The sequence below is a fragment of the Sceloporus occidentalis genome, unplaced genomic scaffold (assembly GCF_023333645.1).
Source record: "Sceloporus occidentalis isolate IW3139 unplaced genomic scaffold, rSceOcc1.0.p SCAF_1, whole genome shotgun sequence".
Taxonomy (NCBI): Eukaryota; Metazoa; Chordata; class Lepidosauria; order Squamata; family Phrynosomatidae; genus Sceloporus; species Sceloporus occidentalis.
In genome coordinates, this window is record NW_028316981.1 from 199,674,268 (window position 1) to 199,696,710 (window position 22,443).

At 42.1% G+C, this 22,443-nt stretch overlaps 1 protein-coding gene across 6 annotated transcripts in view; it reads left to right on the top strand.

Annotated features, from left to right (window-relative positions):
• LOC149323228 (phospholipid phosphatase-related protein type 1) overlaps positions 1–22,443 on the top strand; it is a 150,033-nt gene that overhangs the window by 120,183 nt on the left and 7,407 nt on the right. For 4 of the 6 annotated variants that reach the window (XM_089488600.1, XM_089488599.1, XM_089488601.1 and 1 more), the window contains 4 exons: positions 6,300–6,488; positions 16,007–16,139; positions 21,130–21,380; positions 21,997–22,134. In XM_089488600.1, the coding sequence (XP_089344726.1) occupies positions 6,300–6,488; positions 16,007–16,139; positions 21,130–21,380; positions 21,997–22,134 (711 nt within the window). The remainder of the gene's footprint in view (positions 1–6,299; positions 6,489–16,006; positions 16,140–21,129; positions 21,381–21,996; positions 22,135–22,443) is intronic. The other 2 variants (XM_089488603.1, XM_089488604.1) reach the window with 1 other exon arrangement.

Consider the following 22,443-nt stretch of genomic DNA (forward strand, 5'->3'; position numbering starts at 1 on the left):
CTTGGAAAAGGTATAGAAAGATATTGCTAATAACGGAGAGAAAGGAATCACTCAGCATAGTGGGAGTGGCGTGGCATATAGTGAATGGTGAATGAGTGGCCTCTGCTACCCAATGTTCATGTTTCCAAAATATGAATCAGATTAGAGTGACCTGCAGCTCTTCAAGGGACACTGACTGACAGGTGAATAATCTCATCCCCAAGTGTATTAAAATATTTTGTTTACTATATTTTTATTAAATAGTTATAAATCATACGTATAAAAAGCAATCATACAACAAAATAAAAGGTTACATATGAAATAACTAAGGTACATGAAAGATAATTCTTCTAAACATTATGAAACTAAACAGAATTAACAACTCTACCATAAAATGACCCAGTTTCTTTTCCCTTCTTGTACTTTCCCTTTGGTCTTCAGCTTACTTTATTTGCTGCAAACTGAATCACACTCAGTTTGCATTCAATTAACTCAGCAGGGGACAGAAGAGAGGAAAGAGTGGAATCCTGGTCTTCCCTGTAGACATAGGAGATTATCACATGGGGGATGGGATGTCATTGTCCCATCCCTGTCCATTCCTTCTGGAGTGATTGTGGGAAGGACTTTCAGACGATGTCGTGCTTATCTGGACATTATCCCATCCAAAAAGCATGAATGACAGCCATCGCACGAAAGCCTTTCAAATGACACTGTGCTGAACCTGTCATTACCCCATCACTGAAGTGGCACTGCCTGGCATTTTGCATTAGCAGGAGTTCGCATTAATGCAATGCCACTTCAATGACAGGATCAGCACTACATTATGAAAGGCTTTCGCGCAATCACTGTCATGGATGGGATAAGGGCATGGGAGCAATCCTGTCTGTGTATGATAATCTAAAACAAAAGCAAACTGTTGCAGCCTCTCCTAGCTTTTATGTTCTTCCTTGTTAATAGCTTTTGCCATCTTGACTATGCTCTGATGTTACATGATCACATGTGTGTCAGTTTTCATCTGTAAAACACTGGAGGGTATGGCTGGGTTAAAAGTACAAAAGTAATTTGCATTCAGTTAACTCAGCAGGGGCAGGAAGAGCAGAATCTTGTCCTTCCCAGTAGGCTCAGGCAAAAGCAAATGTGTGTATTCTTCATCATTAATATAATTACAGAATTCTTCACCCCATAACAATTTTGCACATTGAAATCACTTGTAATGGTGGAGAGAGAATTAAATTGGACTTGAGATGATATCATTTTGCCTGTGATATGTACTTTGAAAAACTAGTGTGATTTTTTCTTGCTGCACCCTTTTTATCTATCTATCTATCTATCTATCTATCTATCTATCTATCATCTATCTATTTCCAAGACAACTGAAATCCAAGTCAACATTTAGGATGAAATCTAAGATGTGTATTATATTATTTGGCCTGCTGTGATTTGAGCTAGAAATTATCTATCAGGTTTCCCATCTTATCTGTTAACATATTGACTGAGGCCCTACAGCATCAGACATAGCTGTGACTTCTGTCACTGTAAGTATGTCTGATGCTGGCAATGCAACCAACCCTTTAAGCCAGGCAGGATTCCAACCAGAGGGTTACTGAGGTGCTGCAGATTGGGGGCTGGGAAATAGTAACCACACCATTGTTCTAGTTATGGGGTGCATTGAGATAGGCAGCTGGACCCTTAGGGTCCTGCCACTAGTACATGTCTCAAGGCATCCTGTGACCAGAAGAGCACTGTAATCATCATTTCCCATTTGCCCCCAATCTAGCATTTCAGCAATCAGCTGCCTCTGTCTCAAGAGGTAGATTTTGGGGATCACGTCCAGTCATTAATGGCTAAAAATGAATCCCCAAAATTACAAGATCATAAGTCTGGTTTTATTGTTGCTGTTAGCTGCCTTCAAGCTGCCTTCAGGTTATGGCAACCCTACGAATGAGAGACTTCCAAGTCACCCTGTCACCAACTGTCCTACTCAGGTCTTGCAGACTCAAGGCCATAGCTTCCCTGATTGAGTCTATCCAGCTGCAGTGCAATCTTCCACTTTTCCTAATGCCTTCTACCTTGCCAAGCATTATTGCCTTTTCTAGCAAGTCATGTCTTCTCAGATGACCAAAGTACAACAGTCTCAGTTTAGTCAACTTGGCTTCTAAAGAGAGTTCAGATGTGATTTGCTCTTGGACCCATTTATTTTCCTTTTTAGCCATCCATGATATCCCCAGAACTCTCTTCCAGCATTGCATGTCAAATGAGTTGATTTTCTTCCTGTTTGCTTTCTTCACTGTCCAGTTTTCACAGACATACATAGACATGGGAAATTTGATGGCACAGGCCATCCACAGACTGATAATAATAATTAATAATAATTTGTTTTATTTATATACCGCTATTCCAAAGATCATAGCGGTGAACAGCAAGTAGACTAATTAGCAAGTAAGCTAATTTGCCCCCAACAGTCTGGGTACTCATTTTAGCGACCTCGGAAGGATGCAAGCCTGAGTCGAGCTTGGGCCCTTTTGCTGGTCTTGAACTCGCAACCTTGTGGTTTTGAGTGAATGGCTGCAGTACAGGCATTTAACCACTGCGCCTAAGTATACTGGATTGAAACGGATTAATTGCTAGTATTAATGAAAAGGCAAATAATGTGGATTTTAAAAGGGGGATGGACAAACTTCTTCATTCTAATAATACGATACATTAGAATTGCAGATACTTAGGCTTTAATTTGAATAATAAGACTGTTCTCATTTTTCCCACAAGAGGGCAGTGTGGATCTTTCATTTCTGTCTCATATTTCTAAGTGCAAACTCTTGTAGGCCATATATGCACACACACACACACACACACATACATATACGTGTGTGTGTGTATATGACTAGATTTTCACTGTTAGAGAGGATTGTCATTGCCATTTCCATTTAATGTGCGGGGCTCTTTGTACTAAATAGTGTCCACTTGAAGAAACTATAATATCTTGTCTGTTTCTAATTCTCTTAAAAATGGGATAGAAAAATGCCAGTTGATTTGAGGCATTGAATCCCAAATAAGACATGTCTTAACTCATTTCCATTCTCCGGAAGTCATTATGGCTTTATCTGAAATGAATGCACAGCTGGTCATTGTTCACTGTCACATACTGAATGCTTAGTCCACCCGCCACACACGCAGATTGTGAACTTGGGTGAGATTTTCAAGATGCTTGGTAGAAAAGCTTGGAAAAGTTATTATATTGTGTTATTATTATTATTTTTTGGACTGCACCTTCCAGAATCCCACAGCCAGCATGGAAGTTGCAGTCCCAAGGGGAACTTGTCCTGATTTTGGGTTTAGTGCAATGTGCAGTACCCTACTAGGAAGAACTGTACAACTCTTTGCTACAAGGTAGCTTCTGTGGCAAAAAACTTCAGAGTTTCCAAAAGAAATTGCTCCAGGATCAGTAGAAAATGACCAGTAGTTCCAGAGATAGGGACCAGTCTCAGTCAGAGTTGCTGTCTGTGGGAACAGTGATGCATTCTGTGTTTTAGACCGAACTGAGCTTTCTAAAGTGCTCAACCTTTTTGGGAGGAAGAGTTCAGCACTCGGCATTGATCAGTCTAAAACCCAGATTCATTTGCCCAGTGGCATGAGAGCCTTTACCACTGGCTGGTACCGGCAACCAAGAGTTGATTCACATGTTAGTGACATAGAAGCCAACATCCATTGTTGGAACCAGTATTATTGTACCCCAGGTTGGAAAAAGTGCAGCCCATGCATCTCATGTGACCCATGGGTCCTCCCAGAAGCCCCCCCACCCCACCCTAAAAAGTCCCCAAACCAACCAGAATCATCCAAAACCAACAAAAAACACAGTGGGTTAGTTCCTCTAACATCTCAAACTTCCCCAAAACACCAAAGAACAGGAAAATTAGCTGAAAACTAGCCAAAATGGAAGTGAAGTCACATGACTTTATGTGTGTCAAATTGATGTAGTTGGCATGGGAAGGGGAAATTACTCCCCCCCCCCAGCTCCTGCACAGTTCCCTACCCCTTTTGTACCTCGAAAAGTCAGTGTGGCCCCACGAATGCAACAATTGCAGTACAACTAAGTGGCTTGGGATTTGTCAACTTGAAGCATCATCTCCTCTCTTTTGAACTCTTTAAGGACAGCTGTTGCACCCCTTTTGTACATGTGATTGCCTTTGGAGACACAACTGGTCAGAATGTGAGATAGGGCTGGCACCCTAGGGTCTAAATTCTATTTTTATTAGAGTAGACCCACTTAATCCATTAGATTTATCTGTATGTTGCCAATTCAACTGTTGATTGAATGGATCTAATCTAGTTGGAAAAGATTGACTGGATGCCAGCCCCTGTGTGGCACTCCCTATGCCAATAAGCTTGACCATCTTCCTCTTTGTTTTTATTCCACCTCTTTAAACAGGCATTTGACTCAGATTTTTATCTCATTTTATGTATTGTTTGTTTTGGCTTTTGTGTATTTGCCTTTTGTACCTCCCAGATACTGTACCTGCAGGCTGCTTTTTTTTTCCTGGCAAAAAAGGATGAATTGCCTCTTCTGGAAATCTCCAAGAGCATCAATTCAACTTTTAAAATAGGTTGCAGCTGTCCTGGACTGTTTAAGGTCAAAAAATACTGTCAGCCTTAGATTCCCTTTGACCCCTACATGCCTGCCTGACATGAGGAGTGATATGGACATCACCATGCAGTGCCACAGCTGATAAAGTTACTTTTGACAAATAATCAATTATATTTACAAACCCCTAATGCAGTTAGTTCAAATTAACATTGTATTTCATATTTTACAAATGTAACTAAAATACATTCACTTTTTTGTATTTTATAATGGTCCACAGTTCAGATAAATAAAGTATAGACCAAAGATAAACTTTTTTGCATTTTTTCTTCTGCCCCTGATATGTGTATTTTCCTATTTTACTGTTTCCTGTTCCTGTTTTTTGTAGTAATGGTTTTAACTGTTATATTGAATTTTTAATCCTGTATTGTAATGTTTTTATAAATTTTGTAAGCCGCCCTGATCATTTCCATGGAAGGGCGGGGTAGAAATAAAATTTATTATTATTATTTATTATAAAGGGCATGCCATTTCACATATGGCATTGGGCATGTCACCAGCAGAAGAAGAAAAAATACAATACTGAAAGAAAGTGGAATCAGTGGGAAGTGAGATAGATAACAGAAGAAAGAAGGTGGAAAGAAGCTAGCCATGGATGCTTCAGTGTCATTGTTTGCCTTCCCCTTGGATGAAACTCTCTGGATGAAAGGGCCTGGGTATAATCCACTTGGAGAGGAGAAGACTGAGAGGTGACACAATAGCCATCTTTAAAAATCTAAAGGGATGTCATGTAGAAGATGGAGCAAGCTTGTTTTTGTTGCTCCACAGATTAGAGCAGGAACTGATGGCTTCAAATTAGATAATAATAATAATAATAACAACAACAACAACAATAACAATAATATATTTATTTATTTATATCCCATCCCATCTTCACTCAGGCAATCGGGGCGGCTTACAGCATTAAAATTATACATATCCCCCAACCCTCCCTCCCTTAAAATAGAATTGAAATGCATGCAGATTCCACCTAAAAGTTAGGGGGAAGAAAACCCAAATATCCTGACTATGGCCTGTTACAGACTGCCAAAATAAAGCTGCTTCAGGTCTCTAAGAGCTGCCTCAGAAGGTGGTGGCCTCAGATGGTAGCACCTAAGAGAGTGGTGGACATCTTTGAAGGTCTTTAAAGAGAGGATAAATGGACATTTTTGAGGAATTCTTTGAGTCTGAGAAACTCCCTTCTCGGTTATATTTGTGTGGAACAGCCAAAGTAACTCCTGCCTGGACATTTGCATCTGAGTTTCATTTCTGCTTTTGCATCTAATACTGCTTTCGCTTGGGGGCTTAGTAGGGGAAGGGGCTGGCAGGAGACTCCTATATAACTTTTTCAGCTGGTAGAGTCTGCCCTGCTGCCCCATTCCATTTGCATTGATCCATGCTGCCGGTGACAACGGCATGCCTTTTGACAAAGTAGGCACCAGTGTTCCCATCCATTTGCAAAGTATGTTGTGGTCCCCATTGAATCAGAGCCTTTCACTGTGGTGGGGGAGTAACCTAAAGGTTTATGTAACAGATGTTAGACAGTAGAGACACTAGCCTAAGCACTCAGTCACTAATGTTGGCATTGCTGTCGGGTGTCCGCGATGGCGATGATGATGGAGGGTGGCTGTTGCTGGGTAGCTTGGAGGCACGGCTGCTAAACAGCTGCTAATGTGTCTGTGTCACCATGCTGTATTTCCAGCTCGTCATTATGGCCGGGACCATTCTGCTCGCCTACTACTTTGAGTGCACAGACACTTTCCAGGTGCATATCCAAGGCTTCTTCTGCCAGGATGGAGACTTGATGAAACCGTACCCAGGAACAGAAGACGAAAGCTTCATTCCCCCCCTCATCCTTTATTGTGTCTTGGCTGCAACCCCAACAGCAATTGTAAGTAGATAAAACCATAATCATTACTTTTCATTCTTCTCTGTTGATTTGTGGTAGGGATAGAAGAAAGATGTGAGAGATATTGCTTCCCCCAGTCCTTTTTTCTCAGTCCTAGTTGATGTGGATTTGGTAGGGAAGAGTCTGACGTTGGCAGATTAATAAAACCTATGCTGGCAATTAATTACCTCATTCATTATCTAGGCAAAATGATACAGAGCTTCATATCCTGTGTCACCCCAACAAGGTGCAATTGCTGTGTATGTCTCATTTGACAGATGGCTGCAAATTTACAGTTCAAGCACAACAGCAGCATGTGAAATCACTCCCCTAACATCAGGTCTTAATGAAACTGAGTGTACCGAAGGCATGATGTTTTGGGTGGCTTGCTAGATGCAAAACAAGCTGTTGTAATAAGATTTTCCCTTGATGGAATGGTGCTTAGGAGCTGGTGGAAACCTTTCCTCTTTCACAAATCTCTTTTGAGTTGTACCTGTTCCTCTCAGTGTGATTTTTTTAAAAGGTTACCAAGAAAGCTATTCCTAAAGAACAAAACTCTAAAACTGCTCTTACTACACTCTTTTCATTGCAAGCATGGTCTCTTTTGTGCTCCCAAACAAACAGAATCATACACAATGACTATTTTTTAAAACTGTTTGGAATGAACTGCTACCAAAAGATTCATCCTTTTTGTTCCATCTTGGTTGACTTTCTTCCTCCTTTCTGTCAAGGCAAGTTTTATTTGGGTATTGTCCTCACTTTTGAACTCCTGCATGCATTTCAATTATGCTTCGGCATTTTACCCAACAAAGTGAGGGCTAAGGAGGATGTTTTATTACAGCAATGCCTCTTCAAAACATTTTTAAGTCCATTGTGGCTCTAAAGCAAAATAAATGGAGGAAACATTTGAAAAGAAACTGGATGATTCATATTAAATACATCCAAATAGTCCAACATATGTCTATATGTATGAGGCACACATTCACCGGTCAAGCTGTGTGGAAACAGAATATCCTCATCTAGTATTAAACTGAAGGGAAAGTGGTTTTGTAACATGATCACTTTGTATAGTGCACACTGGCTAAGATCTGTGCTGTCACTAATCAACCTTATTCAGTTTATGTGAAGAAGTTTTTAAACAGATGTTTGTGCCTCTGTATCTCAGTAAATGTACACACTCATGTGTAAATTAATACCTGTTTGTGCTTCCCTTCTAAAAATTTAAACTTTCAATGCTGGTAGATTTTGGGATTTGTGGTCCAAAATTAACTTTACCAAACTCTGCACCAGATATACAGCTACAGAGGATTGTGGGGAATGAGTGGGGAATGTGACATGGGAAGGCAGGACAAGCAATGTAATCCTGCTGTTCAGTTTGTGCATAAACACAATATATGGCAAAGGGTTCAAGTTAACCCCCCTATACACACACACACACACACAGAGAGAGAGAGAGAGAGAGAGAGAGAGAGAGAGAGAGAGAGAGAGAGAGAGAGAGAGAGAGAGAGCGCTTTGGCCAACTTCACAGCAAATTTCCCTAAGGAATACTTTACTAAAATAGAAATTTCCCCCTCTGTGCAGAAACACTGAAACAAATTGAATACTTTAGCCATCAGACATATCTTGGCTAAAATTCTGTTCAGGACATTCACATGCATAGGTTTTCCTTATGCATGTGGATGTCCTTTCTGGGGGGTGCTGCGATGGGTCAGTACTCCCTCCTTTCCTCCAAGGCCCCGGGTGGCCTCTCTGCAACTTACTGTAAAACCCCTGAAGCCACCCATTCATGGCCATTCCATGCTTCCTCAGCAAGCAGGCAGAGTTAGAAAAGTGTCTGGCTACAGCCCCATAACTACCAGACACACTATGATAACATTAGCACTGTAATCCGTGAGGTTCCTATGGGGGTCTTGGTGCTTCTATAATCATTGTGTGTCTGGCTGTGAGGATGTAGCCAGATATGTCTCTGGTCCTCCCTGCTTGTTGCAAAGCATGGAATGGCCATGCAGGTTAGCATCAGGGGTTTTATATTAAATCAAGGGAGAGGGTATATGTCTCTGCATAGTGTATATCCACATATAGGTCTAATCTCCACTGCTGAAATAATCCTATGTGGCACCATTTGAGCTGCCATGGCTCAATGCTATGGAATCCTGGGATTTGACAGGAAATGATAAATATCTCACAGAACTACAAATCCCAGGATTCCATAGCACTGAGCTATAGCTGTAAAAGTGGTGTCAGACAGCATTAATTCTGTAGTGTAAAGACAGCCTTTGCCTCCCTTCACCAAAGCTATTGTTTGCTTGTTTGCTTTACCATGGTCCCATTTTTTCACCATACCTTTGTCACCTGATCCAATACTGTTGAGCTCTCAGTGTGGAGGCACTGTAGCAGGAGAAGGTTGCTCTTCACTGCCTCCCTGCACCAAGTTCAAGCTCCCTTCAATTTCATGCCACCCCTTCAGAGTGTATGGATAGATTTGAAGACTCCACTTGTACTGCAAGGTTACAGAAGGCTTTGCTTGCTTCTCTTTCACCATCACAACTGATCAGTGTTAACTTTGCAGAAGTAAAGAAAGTGCATTAAAACTAGGACAGTTAACAAGTAACAGTGCTCACAGAATTTGGAGTATGTTTGCTGTTCTGAGGAGACGGCTGGCTCTACCCTCCCTCCATAACCTTCCTTCCCACCCCCCTAATTCTAAGGCAGATTGCCCATGATTATAGGGAAGGGGGTCAGCAGACGCTCTCTTCCCTCAGATTAACCTATAAAACATGATCAGCACACTTCTGTGGGTTTTTCCCAGCAGGTTGCTTGCATCTGTGTTTCCACATCAAAGATATAATAGTGTGGTTTGGCTAAGAGGATTTGTTGAAGTGAATGCAGTCTACCCTCAGTCTGTCATCATGCTGATACTATAGGGAGAATTTGTGCCCTTCTCCATATCACTTGAATGAGCAGAAGCTTGGTTTCTCACAGGCATTCCCAATCCAATGCCCTCCATATATGTAAGACTGCAGCTTCCATCATCTCCAGCCACCATGGTCACCAGGATCAAGAAATCTGATTGATTCAGTTTTGGTCCCTGTTCTACCACCCATATGGCCCAGTTTGGCAGGGATAGTCCTGATTAATCTTCTGTTGTCCCTGTTGTCCCACTTTTTCAGCTGCTTTCAAAATGTCCCAATTTCTCTCTCCTCCTCCCACTTTCCCCTTTTGTCCTCAGCATACTTCAATTGCTGCAGAGTTTGAAGTGCAAAGTCCTTCGCATTCTCTTAAGTCAGCATGAGAAGAAGAGAGGGTATAATCTTATGCTTCTCAGTTGGCTCTGGTAAAAGCAAACTGCTGCAGCCTCACTTAGCTTGTACATTCTTCCTCATTAATAACCTTTGTCACCTTAAACACACTCTGATGTGGCTGGTTATCATCTGTGAAATATTGGAGGATATGTGCTTTCTGCCTCCAAATTGCTGAGGTGCAGCATGGATGAGGATTTTATACTTAGGACTGCAATCCTATCTGCCAGGGATGGGCATCATGTGTGTGTAGCTGGGGCATATGGCCAGAACCCTGAACCCCCCACACCTCCCATTGCAATGTGAAACCAGGAAAACAACAGCTATATCTTGCTTTTAAAAAAGGGATGGAAAATGGGGAAATGGTATTACATTGAAAACATGCATTTCCTGAATGCTGTTACTGAAATTCAGCAGCAAGTGGCAAAACCCAATCCTGAAATTTGCCTTGAAGACAACAGCCCTTGGGGCTCACGTAACCTTCCAGGGCATTTTGTGGGTTTTGACCCTCCAAATCCCCTGGGCTGCCCTTTTGCTTGCCCAAAAGCATGGAGAAAAGAGCATTGCCTGGGAATTCCAGGACCAGCAGTTCACTTTTCAGTAGGTTACAGAACTCCCAACACTGTTTTAACATTTTTTAAAAGCCATGTTTTTTTAAAAAATAACAAAAACAGAAGAACACCTATGACTACTTCTAATTTATTGTCACTGAGGGTTGCCATACATCCTCCTTCCCCAGAACAGCTCCTCATTTTCAGAGCTAAAATTTCTGTCTGTGCAGATTTCTAAAAGGTCTTGGTTTTCTTACAAGATCCAAACTGGAGGAAGAAGGCAAACAGATAGTAGAGCTCTTAGGAGGAGGAGGAAGGAAGACAGTGGCCAACATTAGTCTTGGAGGCAGGAGCAAGTTTACTCACCTTCTTTCAGCTGTGTTGGAACTACTACCACCATTGCCATTGCCACCGCCTTCCTCCATCATGAGGGGAAGGTCCATCAGGAAAGAAAATGGTGGAGAGGAGGAAGACATCCTGCCACCATTTCTGAGATGACTCCTGTCCACAAGAATTGTCTGTCTTGTCTGTTGGACTGACTCAGCTGAAGAGTGGTGGCTCCTCTTACAACTGCCTAGAGCTTATAGGGTATTTAAAGTGAGAGTTGTCTTAGTGATCAGTGGTTTGAAGTCATCAGTAGGTATAGATCCTTTTTTCTTTTCAAAATATGGTAACATGTTTTTCGGCATTATTGGTCATCTCTGTAGCCTCTGGAAGGTCCTAGACTCACTGCAGCCCATCATTGCTTTAAAGGAAGGTACACAGGGAACACTCACCTTGTTTTTAAGTTGATTATCATTTCCAGGAAGCTCCCAGAAATACTAACCAGCTTGGTGGGGGGAAACATCATGTTATCCTTGCATGCATTCTTTAGCAGTGAAAAATGCACTTCTTTCACTGTGAAACCAAAATTTAGATTATTGGAGAATGCCCTAACAGGCCTTGGAGTGGCTCATGGACTGCTATACATGTTTACCTGGGAGTAAGCCCCATTGAACATAGTGAAGCTTGCATCTGACTAGACATACATAGGATTATATTGTAAACTTCAGGACAACCCTCTTAAGCAGAGAGTGAATGTCTGGCTCAAGGGCGGTCTCATTCATTCATGACAGTAATGCCTCAGAGCAAGTATTAGTGGAAGAGGTGGGAGGATCAGCAGGAATCTAAGGTTGATGGAAGACTGTTAGTCCCAAGATCATGGAGAGATGGAGGAGCCTAGCAAGACTGTCATTAAGGAGCAGCAGGACATTTAAAGAAGATGGATGTTTAAGGAAGAGAAAGGCTGGAGAGATGCTAGGTCTTAGCAATTTAAAGTTTCATCTTCAGAAGTGACAAAGTGAAAAAGGCCAATAAAGAATGTCCTCTTTCAGTTGAGTAATGCTGCTGAATTTTTTGGCAACAAACCTGAGCACTTGTATTTTGTGGCACTTTTTACAGTATTGTTAAGGGATGCAAAAAAGGGGCGGTGGTAAAAAAACTCTCTCCCATTGGGTGCATTTTGACCATCTCTGATCTTGTCTCATTTACTGTGGCATTCTGTCCCAGGAACATGTTGGCATAGGACACATGAAGAATGAGTAAAAAAAAACCCAGAAAGTCCCAGATCTTGTTCCTGCTTTTTCCAGTTTTGTTTTGGAGATCCATACACATTTGTTTATCCCAGAATATTTTCTTTTAGCACCCAGTATGATCTGAGACTTTTTATACCAGCTCTCCGGATTGGTTTATTTTAACCTAATATAAAATCAAAAAGAACAGAAACAAAAATCTGGGACTTTTCAGTCAGTCTGGATGTACTTATAGAAAGCAGGGTTACAAAAAGAAAAGAAAAATCCTTAATAATCTTATATTGTAAGGTATTTTAATTCCTTCCTAAGTCTTAACATTCTCCTGTCTCTTAAATTTCAGCTTTCATGGTAGGTCAGTGGCCTGTAAAAGTTGAGGAATCTTTGGCCCAGCTTGATTCCATGCCTCAAAGTTTTGTTACAAGTCTCATTTGCCCTGTTTCTCATTTTGAGGTTTGTGAGCTATGTAAAGATAGGTTTTCTGAGGTAAAGAAGGCCCATAGCTTTCAGTGGTTTTAACCTTCCTTTCAGGGTTTCCTCCAGATATGTTCACCTCATAAGCACTTGTCCTGCTCATGTCCCCTTTGCCTGCTAATCTTCCTTCTGACTAATTTAGTTCATTCTGCTCATGTTCTCAGTCATGAAATATGTAACTACATAAATTCTCACTTATGCTAAATCCTGTCCTGGCGTCCTGTAATACTCAGGCTTCAGCAGCAGTTGACACAAATGGTAGCAAAGCTAAAACAACACCAGCATTTTGCTTGATTTCTCATAGTGCTTTACTGAGTGACTCAAGAGACATGGACACTGTTGCAATTGGAATAGCCCATCTCATCCCAAAAGACTAAGGCAGCTTGAGATTAAGATCCATCAGATGCTGTTTATTTTAAATAAAGTGTTGTTCGTGTAGAAAAGGGCTGGAGAACCTTTGGCCTCCCTCTATGGCTGTGACAGTCCTTTACCAGGTAGAGCTGATGAGCAATTTCAGCCCTGTTATAGTAACTTAAGTGTGTAAATGTGGACATGTGTCTCTTATCTATTCTTAACTGGACCAAATTTCTTTCCAAGGCCAGTTAGACCCATCCCATCCCTGATTACTTCTAGGCATGCTACAAAATGCATTTTTATTCTAGTGATGGTGGTGGTGTGTGCCTTCAAGTCATTTCCAACTTATGGGGACCCTAAGGCAAACCTATCATGGGGCAGGATTTGTTCAAAGGAGATTTGTCATTGCCTTTCCCCAAGCCTGAGAGCATGTGACTTGCCCAAGGTCACCCAGTGAGCTTCATGGCTGAGCTGAGAATCAAACACTGGTCTCCAACGCTCAAACCGCTATGCCATGCTGACTGCCTTACCGATACACAATCTTTTTTCTTTTCCCAGCATCACCAATAAGATATCATAACCCATCATCCCACATTCACACATACATGTCCAAAAACATCAATTATGCATGGCAGGACCATGTCTGGACCATGATCCTGACGACTATAGAAACACACTAGGGGGAGGCAACAGAGGCTTTGACAGTGACTTTCAGTATTGAGCATTTTGGCTTAAAAGTACTGATAATACTGAGCAAGAACAACAATAAAATCCACAAAACAGTGATATCTTTATTGGACCAACTAAAAAGCACAAAATACATCATGCAAACTTTTGAAGCTTCATTGGCTTCTGCATCAGGCAAAGATATTTAAAATCATACAGGAGAAGGGAAGTGACAATGGTGTGGAACAGACCACCCTGAAGGTCCACAGGGCATCCTGGAACCAAACCCCAGAGGTGCTGCTGTCAGTTAAGATGGTCTGGGAAGATCTCAAGGCAATCAGAGGCCACTTCCCTTCTTGGTCATATGAGAACTGGGGACAAAGGGCAATAAAAGACAGACAATAAAATTTCTGATCTTTTAGCAGCAGCAAAGTAACTTCCATTTGGATCCAGGCTCTCTCTAGTCTATCCTATGGAAGACTAAGACATCTCAGGCCTAGTCTTCACTGACCAGAATACTCTTGGGACTGCCACAGCAGGTGCCACAGCTTCCTTGAACTGCCCCCATTACCTGGTCCTGCATTTCTGCACCACCATGGCTGCCTGCACTGGTGTCCCACTGGGCCGCCAGCATGCCCACCATAAGTTGACCAGTGATAGTCATATGCTCAGAATGAGTGATGAGTGATAGTGATGGCAGATGCGTTGGGTGACATGGAGGGACACTCAGCCACACAGTCATCACATAGGGTTGCCATAAGGCAGGACCTCCAAACCGGGACAAATGTAGGACAAATGTAGGGCCACATTTTCAAATGTAGGACACGTTTTTTTTAAAAATGGAGGACACATGAAAAAATTGATAATTTTTTTAAAATGTTAATATAAATGCATGTTTCTTAGGCATGCTCAAAATGGAGGACATTTTGGCATTATTCCTAGACAGAAGGCTGAAATGTACTTCTCTTTCTGGCCAAACACCCCCCCCCCCAATTCTACAAGAACATTTCCCACTCCCAAGCAGGCATAGCATTTGCAAGATCACAGGCAGTCCCTTGTGCCACTGCAAACTACATTTCCCACTCCCAAGCAGGCATAGCATTTGCAAGATCACAGGCAGTCCCTTGTGCCACTGCAAACTACATTTCCCACTTCCAAGCAGGCATAGCATTTGCAAGATCACAGGCAGTCCCTTGTGCCATTGCAAACTACATTTCCCACTTCCAAGCAGGCATAGCATTTGCAAGATCACAGGCAGTCCCTTGTGCCACTGCAAACTACATTTCCCACTTCCAAGCAGGCATAGCATTTGCAAGATCACAGGCAGTCCCTTGTGCCACTGCAAACTACATGTCTCACTCCCAAGCCTTCTTAGGAATTCCCCCCTTCCTCCTTTTCCTTGCCCCCTCCAAACCCCCCAAACCCCTCACCCCCTCTTTTTCCCAGGCATGTCTCAACTTAGGAGGGATTTATGGGACAGATCCAAAGCCTTTTTTTCTTTTCTAATGGGGGCAAAGCCTTGAGAAGCCCTGGACCCCTGAGAAGAAGAGGAGGGGGGCTTAGAGAGAGGAAGAAAGAGAAAAAGAAGATGAGGAGGGGGAAGAAAGGAAGAAAAAGGAGAGGAGGAAGAGGAGGGGAAGAGGAGGAGAAGAAAAAAACGGAATAACAAGAAGAAGAGAAGGAGGGGGAATAGAAAGAGAAAGAGGGGAAGAACAAAAAGCAACTTGCCTGCAAAGCCCTCTCCGCTTGGAATTTGGAGCATCATGCCCAAATAAGGAAGCAGAGGGCTGGCCAATAGAGGCAGGGCAGTGCAGCAGACCCCGCCCCTGCTGGTTTCAGTCCTCCTGCTGCTGCTCCAGGCATGTTTCATAGGCAGCACTCTATAGAAGGCAGGCAGCAGCCCTGGGAGCTCAGAGTTGGGCAGCCACCCGGGAATGGGAGCGGGGGCGGGACGGGACCGGGCACGTCCCCCAGGGGGCGGGAAAGTCCCGCCCACCACCGTGAAATGGCAACCCTATCATCACAGCATGGAAACTGAGGGCTCTGAATCTTCCCAGAAGATATGGAGCAACAGTTAACTTTTTAAAATTTGCTGTAACATAGTTATAGCTCATTTCTGCTGCAAAACACGCTGGACATAAGCCAGACTGCTAACACCAGAACTAGAATTTGGACTATGCACCATCAAAACATAATGACACTAGGGGAAAAAAAAAAGGGGGGGGGGCTTTTAACCTGATGAAGACACCAGTAAGGCAAAACTTGCATGATGGATTTTGTGCTTTTTAGTTGTCCCAATAGAGGTGTCACTATTTTATGGATTTTGGATTTTGGTTTAATTTGTTGCATGGCCAACACTGCTATCCCTCAATGAGTTTCTAGTCCAAAACTGTGTGCTGAAATCTTAAGCACCGCTAACCTGCCACAATTCTTTTTACAAATGCCCTACATAATTTTTGTTATGTTAACAAATAGGGATTTGGGAGTAGGTTTAGAGTGATGTTATATTCTTAGATGCACATAGTCAGTTCCAATAGCAAGTAGGCTTGGATTCAGTGACACCCATATTTCCCTTTGTGATTTTCAGTTCCTCACTTCTCCTTTTGCAGATTTTTATTGGAGAGATCTCCATGTATTTCATCAAGTCCACCAGAGAAAGCCTGATTGTCCAGGAGAAAACCATTTTGACAGGAGAATGCTGTTACCTGAATCCATTACTCCGGAGAATTATTCGATTTATAGGTAAGACGTGATAAATTCAGTGCAAAATGAAATAAGCAAAAAAGCACATACATACACTTCTCTGTGACAAAGAGTTTGGTTTAGTTTTTTATGATAATTTATGTATCTCCCAGTGATCAATATTTGGAGGATATTACTGGAGCTGTGTGAACATAACCACTGTGTAAGTAGTTGTACATGTTCAGCCAGAGTATAAACTTCTCTTATGGTGCAAATACGCTGTATCCATTGTCACAGTGAAATCTTCTCTGAACTCCAGGCATTTGCTACATTGGCACCCAGTAGTAGGGACAGGAGGCAGAGGACTACAGAACTGGTTGGTTGGTTGGTTGTATATTCTGCTTTTCTCCTGGTACAGGACCCAAATGAATAAATTGATATCAAGGAAGAGCAGGTGTGTAGTGAGAGCACTTGTGTCCCCTCACTGGTCTCCCAAACAGCAATGCAGACATGCTGGTTGTTTAAGTACATTGGAATATACTAGGATACAATTCCATTGTGTGCTGACCATTTTGCAATCAGACCAAGAATGTGTACAGACTATCTCATACCCAAGGATTTTCAGTGTTTCCAACCACTATAAAGGCGGTGCAATCCAGTCACAGGTGATGATTTACAAGACCAGTTTAAGATATTTCCCAGAATGTTCTGATTGAGCAGAACTTGAAAGAAAAAACAAATACCACTAATGGAATGAGTGGTCCTGAACTTTAAAAATCTTCAGAAATCCTATGTTTATACTTCTATTGTCATAGCTACAAAGCAGGCTGGAAGGATTTGGAAACATCTCTGGATTTTGACCTCTATTTATATGGAGTCCTCACAGGGCAATCATGACATAAAAATTTGAGGCAAACCAACAGGGCGGAACATATGAAGTAAACCTAGGTATCAATACTCTAATGCATCTTATTGATCAGGAAGACTACTGAAAATCATTTCATGACTTCATGTCAGCATGCTTACTCCCCAAAATTGCCTTTTGGAAGCACCTACAACTTAGAACTGCCCAGGGCACATTCATTCGAGATGCCCTGGTGGTATCAGAGACTTTCAGGCTGCTTACATTTCTCCATACCCTGGAGGCTAACCCATAGGGACAAGAGATTCTATACTGCTATGCTAAAACCAAAGTGGTACTCACATTAGCTGAACTGGTTTCTCATAGGCCCGTTCCATACGGGCGCAAAGTACGTCCCCAGGACGTACTAGGGTTAGGAAAGGGCGTGCTTTACACACGCCCCTAACCCTAGTACGTCCTGGGGACGTACAAAATGGCGGCACCCGTTCTACATGGACGCCGCCATCTTGACGCCATGGACGCATAGCATCCGCACGTCCCATGATGGAAGTGACATCGCGAGTGCACCATTAGCCACTTGTGGTGCCACTTCCGGGGCGCAAAAAGAAGCCGCTCTTTGCGGCTTCTTTTTGTCGAGTCCAGGAACCGCACGGTTTGACCGCAGCGGTTCCCGGACGCAGCAACCGGCGGCGCCAGCAGAGTGCCCATTTTGGGCGCTCTGTAACACGCCACAGTTTAGCAAACATTGATCATATCTTTCTAAATATATGATTGTGACTATGCAAGTCAAAAAGTTGCTTTTCTTCATCAAGCAGAACCTAGGCGGTTGTTCACATCATGTTTTCAACTGCTTTGCACATCAGTTTAAAAGGTTCACAATTGTTCACAATTGTGCCAGTTTTTCCTGACCTGAATTCCAGAGGGGGTGATGTAAATCCCCCTTAACTTGGTTCTTTTGCAAACTGGAATTTCCCCCATCTTTTCAAAAGAACCAGTCTTTTTTTACCAGCCGCCAATGGGAACATGCTGTTGATTCAATTTGGAGCACAGGAAGGGAGGGGTTAATATGCAGGGAGAGGATCATGCCCACCCCTTTTCTGTCTCACTGCCAGCCGTGCCATTGTTTTTCCCTCCGGGCATTCAGTTGCAGGAGTGAAAAAAGCAGCTCCAGAAATGCAGTGGATTCAAACTTCCTGTGCTTTGCAAAGTGGTCTCTTTAAAGTGCAGCCCGGCTTTTTCTCTCTTCTGCCAGTGATTTGGTCCCCTTATCTTGCACCGATGCCTGGTTCACAGAGCTCACCAAAGCCAGGGAGGTGATTCTCCTGGAAACATCAGTAGACGGTGGTGTTTGTTTGTTTGTTTGTTTTGGGGGGGGGGGTTTAAAGGATTTGACAGCTTATGCACCTATGCAACAACAACAGTAATATAGTTACATACAGTCTGTGCAGCTGGGAACTAATACCATCTACATAGAATAATAGGAACATTAATGGAAATGTGTGTGGCTAATTACTAGGGAAACAGGAGAAAATGCAAGGGAGGTATGGTTTATGTAAACACACCTTCTGCATTTGTAAAGAAGAAACTATTTGAGCTTGGAATTTCATAGGTCACCTTTCACTCTTAGCTACTATATCTTACTCCCTTAGTTCCTAATACCCTAGTGGGTAATGTGGAAATGAAAGAGGAGGCAATTAAAAATCATTTTTTAAAAAATTAAAAAGAAATACCCTTGAACTTTTCACAGCCTCTGGGTGGTATTGATGTGTAGTAAAGTGCCATTAATAAAGAGCAAGAGGCACTCAGTGCCATTGTGCTGCTCCAGCCCATTCTGCATGCCACAATAAACTCATCAAGTATTCTTGCCTAGAGGACCAGGGCTAAAAGCGCTTGGGCAGCACTTACATTGCAAAATGGTTGTTCTTGGTTGTGGCATTGAGATGCTTCTCAGCAATTTTTGCTTTAATTGGGGTTTGTCCTGAAACATTTCCTTTTTATGTTATTTTTATATATACCTCTTTTTTTCCTTTTTCCTTTTTTTGCTTAACTATTGTTTATTGGGGATTTTTAATTCTAGGACTGCTTCAGTTTAAATGTTTTCCATATACATGATAGCTTCTGAACTTATGTTAGTGTTTATAGATGTTAAGACAGTGATGAATTTACCACTTGAATATTGTTGTTGTTTTTTTCCAAAAATGGAAGGTGAGACTTTGCAGCCTTTCTTGCTTCTGGCATTCCTGGGGATTAATTCAAGGAAACCTAAAAGAAGAACATATCACCTTCTAGAGCATCATTTGGATGCTCTTCTTCCCCATATTCCATCCAAAGCAACATGCAGATACCATGATTAGCCCATAGAGTCCATTTTTCCAACCAGCTGTGCTCTGCTTTTTGTTACATCTTTCCTGACGAATCTGGAAACCTCACAAACCTTCACACATAGTTTTGACCTCTTGGTTGGCCTAATAAAAGTATGGCACTAATATGAATTTTGTATTTTTTTTCATCTTCTGAGCAGTGCACATGTGTGTGCACACACATGCATGTGTGTGCACACATCTTCCAAGTCCCCATGAATTTCATGGGGTTTTCTTGGATCAGAAATACTCAGAGGTGGCTTGCCATTGCCTTTCTCTGCAATCTAGCCTACAGCCGTGCTACACAAAGTGGTGATCCCTGGATCATTGCCATTTCCAGTCTGTGGAGAATTTCCAGGAAAGAACAAAGAACAATTGAAGTCAATGGGTACAAATATGGTACTGGTCCCTAGCACATGAGAGGGAGAGGCTCGTCCTGTACATCAGTTTTCCTGAAAACCATGGGCACCTGGTATTCCCTAGACATCTCCCTTCCAAGGGCTTGTTAGATTGTAAGCCTGAGGGCAGGGAACCGTCCAAATTAAAAAATTGTATGTACAGCGCTGTGTAAATTTACAGCGCTTTATAAATAAAGGTTAATAATAATAATAATAATAATAATAATAATAATAATAAGGGCTACCCATGCCTAGCCTACTTGGTTTCCAATATCACCTTTGCTTTTTATATGGTTTCCTTTGTCAGTGTCAAGTTCAAAGACTTGAGCCTCCCTGAAACTCCCCAGAACATAGAATTGTTTGAACCGAACCTTTCTCATGTTTCTGGAAGTATAGCTGCTGCTTCATTTTGATTTCATCCCTACTGCTCTGGTAACAAAAAGGCATAAATGAAATTATAAGAAAAAAGCCTTGTTCAAATACCAAAATAGTGTGGTGGTGACAGTATTGCCATGGTTATTCCTACCTATTCTTCCCCATTGTTGTTTGTTTTTTTACATTTCCCTATCACTGAAGCTATGAGGGAATTAAGCGTTGGAATACCAACGCAGGGATGAGGAAAATGTGGTCCTTCAGACTCTAACTTCCATCAGCCACCATAGACAGTGGAAAGGGATGATGAGTTTTAGTCTAACATCTGGACGGGCACAACGTCTACATAATAATTAATAATAATAATTTGTTTTATTTATATACCGCTATTCCAAAGATCATAGCGGTGAACAGCAAGTAAGCTAATTAGCAAGTAAGCTAATTTGCCCCCAACAGTCTGGGTACTCATTTTAGCGACCTCGGAAGGATGCAAGCCTGAGTCGAGCTTGGGCCCTTTTGCTGGTCTTGAACTCGCAACCATAAATGGTTACATGCCATAAAGCATGAGATAGGGAGCCCTCCAGATGATGTTGAACTGTCCTCCAAGTGATATTGGACTACATCTCCTATCATCTCCACTATGAGCTATGCTGTTAGGGGCTGATGGAAGTTGTAGTCCAGTAATATCCAAAGACCAGATGTTCCCCATCAGTGCAATCAAGGCTGGGAAGGACTCTCATCTGAAATTTTGGAGTGCCATCTCTAGTCAGTATTGTGAATGTGAAGCTAAATAATGATGTTTGATATACAGCACATTCATAGGCCCCTGTGACAAAATCATGTTTTTCTTGCAATACAATAATTATTCCAAATTATTCTCCCAGAAATGAACAATTAATTGCAATTTCTTTTCCAGTCCCACAGCAAGGTTTCTTCTTTGTGGATGCATACTGGTGTTTGGAGGGGGGAGTTCATCTTTCTGCGATCTCTCTCATATTCCAGGCATCACCCATAGTGACCTCAGTTTTCTTGTTTTTTAAACCTTTCTCTTGTCACAGGTGTATTTGCGTTTGGCCTTTTTGCCACAGACATATTCGTAAACGCTGGCCAGGTTGTGACGGGAAATTTGGCACCCTATTTCCTGACCGTGTGTAAACCCAACTATACTGGGAGTGACTGCCGGGCTCACCTTCAGTTTGTTAACAATGGGAATATCTGCACTGGTGATCAGGAGGTGATTGAGAAGGCAAGGAGATCGTTTCCATCCAAACATGCTGCTCTAAGTATTTATTCAGCCTTATATGCTACAGTAAGTACATAAAGCTGTGCCTTTATCCATTATGTTCCCCATCTTTTGTTTTAGCTTTTTGAATACTCTACTGACCTCCTACTTGTTTTTAACACTAAAATGTTAAATCACCTGTTATGTGAGCACCTCTTGCTGGAACTGTTCAAGATGGGATGATTACAGCTTCTGCCTTGGTTTTGTCGTTTTTGGCTCCTGTAGAGAAATTTTCCTGTGAAGCAGGGTTTGGCAACTTGTGGGCCACCAAATTTGATTGGACTCTTAATTCCCATCCCATGCAACCCCACCTCACAATTGGTTATACTGGCTAGGGATTATGATTTGCCTTTCTAAAGAGAAAGCTGAGATCTTTGTTTTAAAGGGAGTCCTTGCAACCTGAGCTGAATCACTCTGAGCCACCATCCAACTTGGTTTCTGTATGCTTGTGTTAAGCTTCACAGCAAGAGAGACTCTCCTAGATATACAGCACTGAGCACTCTCAGCAGATTTGGATAGGGGTTCCCATTATCATAAGCTTTGGGTCATGGTACCTCATTTCCCTGGGCTTCTGATTTATGTATATTTGAGGGTTTTGTTTGTTTGGTTTTTAACTTCCATGCTCTCCATCTTCCACATTCAGTCATCCATTTGTACCTGCCCCACTATAGTCTGGAATCCAGTTTGTATCTGCAGTCGCTATGAGATTCAGGGAGGTGTAGTCCAAAAAAGTAACTTTCCCAGATGTAACCATCCTCATTTCCATCTGCCCTTTTTCCAGGTACTTTTTTCTCCATATTGTCAGACTTTCATGGCATGGGACATAAATGCTGATAATTGAACTAATTAAATTCATTGCTATATCATTAATTAACTTTGTTGATCAAGATGTTAGTATGAAGGCAGACCATGGGATTTGCAGAGAATGCCACAGTGGCTGTCACGGTTGACCTCACGGCAGCACATTTTGTTACTGACCCTTTCAAAGTGACTCTTTTTGTCCCTGTAAATTTAACAAGTTAATCAACAGGTCGATTCCAAGCTCCATCAAAGAGTGTATTACAGAGTGTATTTTCCACCCATCTTGCAA